The 9,188-nt window shown below is 57.0% G+C and overlaps 5 protein-coding genes across 5 annotated transcripts in view, besides 8 other annotated features; 1 reads left to right on the top strand and 4 right to left on the bottom strand.

The window, feature by feature from the left end:
• TraAM80_06548 (trans-sialidase) overlaps window positions 1-87 on the top strand; it is a gene marked incomplete at both ends in the record, with an annotated part of 2,091 nt that extends 2,004 nt beyond the window's left edge. Inside the window, one exon of the mRNA XM_029383390.1 lies at window positions 1-87. This exon is cut by the window's left edge and continues 2,004 nt beyond it. Coding sequence (XP_029236807.1) covers window positions 1-87 — 87 coding nt within the window.
• Window positions 88-438: 351 nt separating this feature from the next.
• Window positions 439-463: a microsatellite.
• A 395-nt stretch (window positions 464-858) lies between these two features.
• TraAM80_06547 (uncharacterized protein) lies at window positions 859-1,227 on the bottom strand (the record flags this gene model as incomplete). Its single annotated transcript, XM_029383389.1, has 1 exon — window positions 859-1,227. The coding sequence occupies one exon, from the start codon at window positions 1,225-1,227 to the stop codon at window positions 859-861; it is 369 nt and encodes a 122-aa protein (XP_029236806.1).
• A 1,937-nt stretch (window positions 1,228-3,164) lies between these two features.
• Window positions 3,165-3,196: a microsatellite.
• An 875-nt stretch (window positions 3,197-4,071) lies between these two features.
• Window positions 4,072-4,125: a microsatellite.
• Window positions 4,126-4,368: 243 nt separating this feature from the next.
• On the bottom strand, window positions 4,369-6,804 carry TraAM80_06546 (uncharacterized protein; the record flags this gene model as incomplete). Its single annotated transcript, XM_029383388.1, has 1 exon — window positions 4,369-6,804. One exon carries the CDS (start codon window positions 6,802-6,804, stop codon window positions 4,369-4,371), a length of 2,436 nt encoding a protein of 811 aa, XP_029236805.1.
• An 81-nt stretch (window positions 6,805-6,885) lies between these two features.
• Window positions 6,886-6,933: a microsatellite.
• A 171-nt stretch (window positions 6,934-7,104) lies between these two features.
• Window positions 7,105-7,491, bottom strand: TraAM80_06545 (uncharacterized protein; the record flags this gene model as incomplete). Its single annotated transcript, XM_029383387.1, has 1 exon — window positions 7,105-7,491. One exon carries the CDS (start codon window positions 7,489-7,491, stop codon window positions 7,105-7,107), a length of 387 nt encoding a protein of 128 aa, XP_029236804.1.
• A 166-nt stretch (window positions 7,492-7,657) lies between these two features.
• Window positions 7,658-7,689: a microsatellite.
• Window positions 7,690-7,761: 72 nt separating this feature from the next.
• Window positions 7,762-7,793: a microsatellite.
• A 276-nt stretch (window positions 7,794-8,069) lies between these two features.
• On the bottom strand, window positions 8,070-8,822 carry TraAM80_06544 (short chain dehydrogenase; the record flags this gene model as incomplete). The annotated part of the gene is made up of 1 exon (XM_029383386.1): window positions 8,070-8,822. The coding sequence occupies one exon, from the start codon at window positions 8,820-8,822 to the stop codon at window positions 8,070-8,072; it is 753 nt and encodes a 250-aa protein (XP_029236803.1).
• Window positions 8,823-9,112: 290 nt separating this feature from the next.
• Window positions 9,113-9,138: a microsatellite.
• Window positions 9,139-9,168: 30 nt separating this feature from the next.
• Window positions 9,169-9,188: a microsatellite.

The raw sequence follows: 9,188 nt of genomic DNA, 5'->3' as shown, positions 1-9,188 counted from the left end.
GCCAAGGCTAGCGACCCGCGCCACAGCGTGCAACAGGCCGCTTTATTGAAACTNTACGGGAAAACATGTCTCACACGACACATGTGATCTTCAACCATCTCCCAGCACTTCGGTTGCTCCTGTGCGGGCTGATGGCGCTTCCTCCAAGCACGCAGCACCTTCACATCGCTGCTGTCAGGGCAATTCATGATACTTCCCACGACATTCACCTGCACCCCTCCCCCACCCCCCAGTCGTTTGTGGCTGCTTAGGCTTGAGGACGCCACCACAATTATGCCCCATGCCATGAAGAGCCTGTCAACTCCCTCGCTGGCTGCCTTCCTTCCTCCGCCACCTCGTACGCAGCGCACCCCTTCATCCCACGCCGCCACAAAGCCCCCTCGACTGTGAGGGTATTGTCAATACCCCGATTCTAAAACGCTGTTTTTATGGAGCTGCCAAACACAAACACAAACACAAACACCGAGACTCCAAAGCAGTACACAATCACATGGAGGTTTGTGGCGTCGTAGTGCAGCGGCTGATAGAGGAGGTAGGAGACAGCCGCCATCGACGTTCCTACCCCGGGGGGATAGTGCAGGAGATGCAGCCTCACTTTGAACCCTTTTGGATCTTCAGTGCTGAACAATCCGTTTATATTGCCTTCGACAATCCACCACATCCGCTTCACCCCATCGGTAACGTCGCAGTCACCCACCCTCATTCCTCTCCAACCTCAAGTACGGCCAATCCTTCCCGGAGGAGATCACCGTCAGTCAGAGGCGTAAGGGAAGAGCCTTTTCTTCATTGCCATGCTTTTCGAGTGTTCTATCATCCATCGTGCACTCCCACAACTCTTGTGGTGGTTAGACATCTTTATCACCTCCATTCGCACAACGACATGCCTACATTTCGCCCTCCGGAAATCCTAAGACGTGACCCCATCTCGCGTTGAGCACGGAGTCGTAGAGTCCCTCCGCCAACGGGAAGCTGAGCTCTTCCGCGCACCTCACAGGCATTCTTCCAATTCGCAGTTGTTGGCTTGAGCTGTAGCAGAACACGAACCACCAGTCTAAAAAGAGAACGAAAGAAAAGGACCAAATAGCCACAGGCATCTGGCTCCGTCGCCTGTCGGCCGGTAACGTTGGCGCCATCACCGGGGATGCCGCTCGGTGCCATCAGAACTTTTGTGTCAGGGAGCATCCAACGTACACCGCCAATGCCAAGCAGGCGGGCACCGCCGTCCATAACGGGCAGCTGCGACCGCAGCGTCCCACACGCCCAACGCGGTCGGGCACTGCAGCGACGGAAAGGCGCCCAAAAAGCGCTCATTTTTACCCCTTACTTATAATCAATGGGTCTGCCTGTTTGCCTCCTCACCAACACTTAAAGCGAGGTCTTTACTGCTACAAAGGCGGGGGAAGAGGAAGAAAGACACGAGCCCAAAAAAAAACCTTGCTTCAGGGCAGAATTCTCCACCTCGCACCACTGCAGCAGCAGAAGACACAGCGCTTGCTGTCACTTCTTCGATTCCTCTCCCGCCGGCTCATTTCCCCACAGAAAGGCGCCACCCACAGTGAATCTTGTGGCCAAGACTTGGTGACAGCAGGTCTCTGTGCATCACGCAGAACGTCCCACCCACTCGCTTTCCACGCACAAATATTTCCACCTTGGCTGCGCCATAGTTTGCAGCGGTGTAGTTGTGTTCAACTGCGACAGCAGCCCGTTTTCGTCCGTTCCGCCGCTCGTATGGCAGGTGGGGTGCCTAGAAAGAAACGCGGAGCGGTGGAGCCGCAACGCAAAGGTGAGACGACGCACCCGTCACACTCCGCGCCGTGCACCGCCCCCCTCGTGTGTCCATGACTTGTTGGAAGACCAGCCGACACGAATGTTGCCCATCCATTCGTAGAGCCTCATTTCACTGGATACCGCGCCCATTATGATCGCACAGCCAATGTGGGCCCCGCTAAGGCACGGGGACTGATGCAGAGCACTTGGAGGCTGCATCTATTTATTCCATGAAGTAGCAAGCTGTTGGGGTCTCCGCAGGCCCACTGGTCTCTTTCCCCCGGAACGGAAACTCGCGCGCAAGCCTCTGGCAGAAAAGTCACTGGTAAAGACGAAGGTTTCAACCCAAATAACGTTTCAGCCCCGTCATGAACTGCACCAAAACACCAAGAGACGTCATTCAGGGGAATCCGACCCCATGTATACCCCACATGTTTATTCCTATCGTTTCTTCTTCCACCGCAGAGAAAGGGGCCCACACACCCCAATGGCAGGCTTTCCAAAGAAGCCAACCCCGCTGCTGCTGTGCGTTGCGCCCATAATTCTTCAGCCGCAGAGTCAGAGGTGGGGAGAGGCCAAGGTGCAGCTTCCTTTGCATTTGCCACCGCTTACCTCTGCGCCACCTCTGACTGCATCGCCCGAAACTGGGCCGGAGCGCCGTGCACAATTCTACATTCTCAGTCAGTCACTCGGGCCAGTGCGCATGTGTCTCGTTCACAAGTGCGAGTCCTTTCTCTTTTTCTCTTACGGGGGCCGCTCATTCCGTGTGGACTGTCATTCGTACCACGGCATGTGCATTTACCGGAGTCCTCACAGCAGAGCATTGCAAGCCAAACCAAAGGGAGCCACAGAGAGCGAGAGAAAGAGAGAAAAAAAACGGTTGAAATGTGTGTTACCCAGCTCTGCTTTCGCACTGCCCTTCCCGTCCATGTTTGCCGCCCCCTCACCCCCGCAATGCCCCTCGAACGCGGTCCGTGTGCAGAGCAGAAATCACACAAAAACGTTGTTGCCTTTTAAGCGGTCAACGAGAGCTCTGCGGCAGAGGCTCCGTTCAACCTCGAACCGCACGCAACATGCACAACGTGCGTCTGACTTGCCTTCTTTTTCCCCGAGAGACATTTCCGTAATTGCGGTAGAGCAAGAAACAGAAGCAGGTAGCTGGGCAAAGCAACACACACACACACCACGTAGGAGCGAGTCGACAGAAATTACGCAAGTCCTACCTGTAAACCAGGCAGTCCGTGTGGCCCCCGCGACGTCTCAAGACACGCAGTATAAATATATATACATGCCTGCATGCATAGGTGTGTATATTACCAATGTGTAGGAATAAAACAGGAATGATGAGTGTGCCGTATACAACACGTGAGGAAAAACTAAGAAGAAAAAAAAAACAAAGAGAGAGAGAGAAAGAGAGATAGAAAGAAGAAGGTGTTGGAAGCAAACAACAGAGACAAAAAAAAAAATTCCGAGCGTTCGTGTGCCTCAACACAAACAGCGCTTCCAGAACCCACCATATTTCTCTGGGAGACGTGAAAAGTTGTCGGCGTCTCTCAGATGCCAGAGGCTTACGACATTTATGGAACTCCCTACGGCTGAGGTGCGTGACACGGACACGACTGTCACGACGCCTGAAAGGCCCACATCGCCGGACTCCTGCGTCTCCTTCTCCCAAAGCAAATAGGCAGCCCTGCCAAAAAAAAAAAACGAGATGCGACGACAGTTTGCGCAGAAGCGCGAAACCCTCTTTGAGTCTTTTTCTCCCCCCACCCCCCTATGAATCGAGGCTGCCTTTCTGAGGTGGATCAACGCAGTCCGTGCTGCACCCCCAGGGAGATCCCTCGCGAAGGTATCACTGGGGCAAATTCCGTAGGGGGTGGGGGAGGAAGGCGTTGCCCGTCCCTCTTGCTCCTGCCTCCGACCCCTTTCCGCAACACCTTGCTGGTGATGGTAACGGCGACGGCTGTCGAGCTGGGCAGCCTCTGCCTTGTTCGCCCCTTCCCTTTTTTCGTTCCTCCTCGCCAACAGCTTCAGCTGGCTTTTCGACAGGACGGCGTGGGCGCCGACCACCTCGGGGTACTTCGGTGTGTCGTGCGGGAGAGCGTTCGGCAGCCACGAGTTTGGCCGCGCGAAAGACGCAGGTAGGACGTTGAGCACCGCGCGTCACTGCTGAGCAGGCACATAAATTGCCACCGCCACTTCGGTGAGGGCAACCCCGACCAAAACAGCATTTGTAGTCATCGCCAGTATGCAAACAGCACACCGTTACACTCACCCCCTTCGCTGGGTTTCCTCTACAATGAGCAATCAATAGAAAAAGCAAAGAAAAAACAAACAAACAACAACAGAAAAAAATAAGGCAGACGCGGCTGCAGCTACAGATCGTGGCGGTGCAGCCCACGACAAGTGTGAGCCCCAAGCACAATGAAGAATAATAATAGTGTCTTTCAGTGAGTCTATCACTTATTGGTTCTTCTCTCACGCACGCACCCACTCAAACATTCTCCCCACAGTGGGTTGCACCTTCAAGGCACAGGCAGTGGGGACAGATGGAAAAGTGGATGCGGAAGCATTCCCCCAACAAGCACGATGCTCTGGCAGCTATCGCGGCCTCAACTTCTGCTGTGAGCGCTTTACTTGCGCCGTTAGCCGCCTCAACACACACTCGCGTCTAGCCTTGAGGGCCTTCAGCTCGCTCAGTCGTCTGATAACATCTTTGCGGCGCTGACTGAGATCCCGCTTGCGGGTCTGCAGGTTCCGCAGCACCTCCGTCACGCATTGTAGCTCTCGCTCCACGTTGCGACGGCCCTCCGTCACCCCTTCGCGCAGCTGCAGCAGCTCCACTTCAGCGTTGGGCCGTTCGGTGGGCCCTGAAAGGCAGCGCTGCTTCCCCTCTTCCCTGTCCCAGCCCGCCCGCATGGCGGAAAGCATTTTTCGCAGTGTTTTTGTTTCGTGCTCGAGGAAGACGATGCGCCCGTCGAGGAGGTTCCCCCGCTCCCGTAACCGCTCCCGATCCAACGACGCCTGCAGAATGCAGCGAGCATGTATGGTCTCAGGAGAAGAGGTGGTAGATGTCTCGTGCTGCAGTTCCTCCTCGCCCACCCTACGTGCCGCAACGAGCCTTTGGTTCAGCATCTCCACCAGGCTTTGGTAGCGGCGCTTCAGCTGGCGAACTTGTTCCTGGCGTCCCCGAAGTTCAGCCTGCTTCTCCGCCTGTGCCTTTTGGTCGAGATGTAACTCCACCACGGTGTTCTTGATGTCCGCAAGCACAGTTTCCTCCAGCACCAGCGCCTGTCCACGAAGAACATCTTCAAAACTCGCAGACTCACGCATCAGTTCCACGTTCGATTCCGCGGCACGGCGCACGGATCGCAACTCCAGCGTCGCTCTCGAGTGGTGCAGAAGGGCTGTTTCCTTCTCCCTCACCAGCTGCGCAGCATCCGACACCAGTCCGTGAAGCTCCGCTCTTCGTTGCTGCAGTGCTTCCGTGAGCGCCGAAAGTTTCGCCTTTGTGTCGTCTGCAAGCCTGCTATGGGCGTTTAGGGCACACTGCAGCGGTGTGAGGTCGCGCCGCAGCGTAAGTCCGCGCTGCGTCACGCGATGAAGCTCACTCCGCAGCTCCTGCACAACACCATTCAGGACGGTTTGTTCGTGCTGCCGCTGCTCCCGCATCAGCTCGCGTGTCTGCCCCAAACTCTGCTGCATGGACGACAACTGCGCCTCCAACTCGCCGAGGTGGGTTTGGCATCTTTCATGGGACTGCAGCTGTGCCGCATAGTCACGATCCGCGGCGGTCAGTGCCGCCTTCGCCTTCATCACGCTGTCACTTACCCCCTCGGCGAGGCGACCCTCCTGCTGGAGTTCGGAGAAACACGCCAACGTCGCCGCCTGAATTCGTTCAACTTGACCCTCGAGCTGCCGGAGGCCCCGCTGCAGTGAGGCGCGGGTATTCTCCAGGGAACGTGTCGACTGAACACCTTCACCCTCGCGTACCTCCATCGCAAGGCCCGCAAGCTCCCGCAAGCGCAACTGCAGCTGCTGCAGCTGCGCATGTCGCGCGTCACGAAGCGCAAGGGTGTTGCGGTGCGAAAGTGTCGCATGCCGCTTCACGTCTCGCTGAGCCGCGACCTGCCGCTGCATCGCCGCTACTGCGTTCTCCTGTTCTTGTGCCGCGCTCGTGAAGGCGTGTAGACGCGCGAGGAGAGCGTGCTGGTTTCTTCGATGGCCCTCAACGCTTCCAGAGAGCGCCTGCCGCCGCGCCAGCTGCTCCTGGTGCTGCCTCTGCAGCTGCTGAAGAAATGCCCGATACGCCTCTACAGCTCTTGCCCCGCTGGCGTACGTCTCTGCGTTTGCGGCCGTTTGCGTCTCACACGCCTCAATCGCCTCCTGCACATGCGACACCGCCAGCCACGACTCCGTTCTCTCGCGCTTCCCCCGAAGAATATTCAGTTGCAGGGCCTCCAGCTCACGCTGCACTTGCACAAACTCCTCCACCTCCCGTTGCAGCGCGACCTGTGACACACGAAGAGCGTTGTGGGCGCCCGCCAGCGACGCTCGCACCTTCTCCAGGCGATGGCGCCGCCGTTCCACGTCCCGCTGCACCTCGTGCGCGTTCTTGTAAGACACGGTGGCGGCGGAGATCTCCAGTGCCGCCTGCTCCAGCGCCGCCGATGCCTCCTGCTCCTTCCCAAGGGCCTCCGCTTTGGTCCGCACCGCGTGTGAAAGGCCTTGCAGCAACGCATGCACCTCCTTATGGCGGCTCTGTAACGCGTGGAGCTCCGCACGACTGTGGGACGCCTCCCGCCGCAGCGCCTGCAGCGCGTCGTCGTCCCTCTGCAAGCGCTGCTGGTCCTTCGTGGCAGCCATCGTGCTTGAGTGAACGTGTTGCTGCACCTGCGTCAGGTTCCGCCGCAGCAGGGTGACGGCCTCCCGCTCCAACTCCACCTCCACGGCCTTGCTCTGCAGGTCATCCGTGATACGGTCGATGCGCTGCTGAAGCTTTCGATTTTTTTCGTTCAACACCCACGTCGGCCACATGAGCGGCGAAAGCAACACGGCCCCGCTACACGCAGCAACGTGAGACGGCGATGTCGTTGACACGCGGTCAACCCAAATATTAAAAGAAAAAGCAAAGCAAAACGAAAAACAAAAAAAAAACATAAAAAATGCGCAGGAGAAGGAAACCAGATACGTCCACATGTGGCCCACAGGAACGGCCAAAGATGTATAGAAAAAGAAAGCAGCAGGTGCAGCAGTTCAGGTTCTTGTAGGCAAGCGATCGAGCGTGTGTGACGGCACAAGGACGGAATTGAGGGAACGAAGTAGGCAGCAAGAGGTTCACCCCAGCAGCAGCTCCTTTGGCCGTGCGGCATCTCGTGCCTGCCAACGCGCGTACGCCACGCGATCGTTGGGGTGGTCCGTGTCGTCCGGCATCCCCTCCACCGCCTCAGCGTCGACGGAGACGTCTGTTGGTCCCACTGGGCTGCCGCGGGACCGCTTCAGCGGCACCGACCGCGCGGAGGCGAGGCTTACGGGCGCACCTTTTTGCTCCACGTACGCGATGGAGAAGTCATCGTCATCGTCCGCATCGCCGGCAGGCGGCTGGGGGAGACGCGGCCCTTCCGCCGTTGCGGATAGCACGGCGACGGCAGCATTACAAAGCTCCTCCTCCTCCTCGTCCAGGCGCACGCTTGAGTGCACGACGACCGTTTTTCCACTCGACATATGCCACGGTCCCCGCCCCCGCAGGAACAAAAACGTGGCAGAGAGACTCACACACCCGCGGCGGCGAGAACCACAAGGCAGCGTCCAGGGACGTGTGGAGAAAAACGGTAAGAAAACGAAAAAAAGAATTTAAAAAATGTGGCCGTATCAACAGCTGAGAGGCAAAACATCACACACATACACACACGCACGCACGCATCTCCTGCTACTACCACTAACACGCGACAAAAAATCTGCTCCACGGAAGCAGTGCAATGTCGTCTATTCGGTTGCGGCTGCGACTGCTGCTGCTGATGATGATGGCAATGGCTAAAATGATTGCGCAAAAACAAAAACATGTATTAGATGTATTTCATTTAGTTGTGGCGCTAAAGCCAATGCCTAAACGCACGTGCCGTTTCTCCTACGCTCCGGCTTACGCCACGGCATTCGAAAGTCAACAGCAGTCAAATGCCCCCACCCCCGTGTCCAAAAACAAAACAACATAAACAAACGTACAAAAAGCCACAACAACAACAAAAAAAAAAAGTAAATCGTAAACACTCCGCTACATAAAATCATAAAACGGTACTCCCCCTTCACCACTGCAGGCGTTCCTTCTTGTGAAAGAAGCCACCTGTGGGCCCGTCCTCCGGTAGAGTTGCGAGATAAACGAGGGTCTCGGCCCCCTCCTCTGGTTCCATCGGCGCCTCTTTGGAGTTTCGCGACATATCCGTTCGCACGTATCCCGGGTACGCCACATTCACCTTCGCCGCCTTGGCGCTCCCCTCCTCCTGCGTCTGCAGCCAGTAGGCGAGGTTGTGCGTGTACATGTTGAGGGCTGCCTTAGTGCACTTGTAGCTCGTGAAGAGCGGACTGCAGTACTTGTTGTACGGGTGCTCCACCGTCCCGTGGGACGCGAGAGAAGTGCTGACGCTGACGATGCGGGGGGCGTCTGAGGTGCGCAGCATCAGCGGCAGGAAGGCGTTGGTGACAGTCACAGCGGCAAAGAAGTTCACCTCAAACTCCTCCCGCATCTGCTGGAGATTCAGCGGAACGATGTGATTGTTGTAGTCCATTATCGCGGCGTTGTTGATAAGGGCGTCCAGCCGCTTGTACGTCGCCTCCACCTCGCGGGCCGCGGCAGCGACGGAGGCCTCGTCAGTGATGGCGAAACACAGTAGGTGCACGTCGAGGCCCTCAGCCTGAAGCTTCGCCGCCGCCGCCTCGCCGCGCTGCGCGTCACGGGCAGCGAGCAGCACGCAGTAGCCAAGCTGTGCCAAGCTCCGTACCGCCGCGTAGCCGATTCCGCGGTTTCCACCCGTCACCAGCGCCACTCGCTTGGGAGACATTAAGACGCAGTGCCAGAATGCTTGTCGGGGATAAACTACACCTCACACACCCACACAGACGCCGTGCAGGTGTGTGTGTGTGCAGGAAAAGAAAGAAAAAAAAAAAGGAGGAGGAGGAGGGGTGAGGTGAGGGAAAAGCGGTGGCAAAGACGTATCAGCTGCAACAGTGACGGAGAAGTACTACTGCGACGCCGCCTGCCTGCGCCACTGCGTATCATTTGCACACAACGGCAGAAAAAACAACATGAACGGAGCCACAGCTCCACGCCCCGGCAAAACCAAACACACACAAAAATAATAATAATAATAATAAAAAGGTCGCCTTCTCGTCGCACCGCAATGCAGCAAAACAAAAAAAAAAAAAAA

The sequence above is a fragment of the Trypanosoma rangeli genome (assembly GCF_003719475.1).
Source record: "Trypanosoma rangeli strain AM80 chromosome Unknown Tra_15.4_contig_00241, whole genome shotgun sequence".
Classification (NCBI taxonomy): Eukaryota; Euglenozoa; class Kinetoplastea; order Trypanosomatida; family Trypanosomatidae; genus Trypanosoma; species Trypanosoma rangeli.
This window is presented reverse-complemented; position numbering and strand designations above follow the sequence as displayed.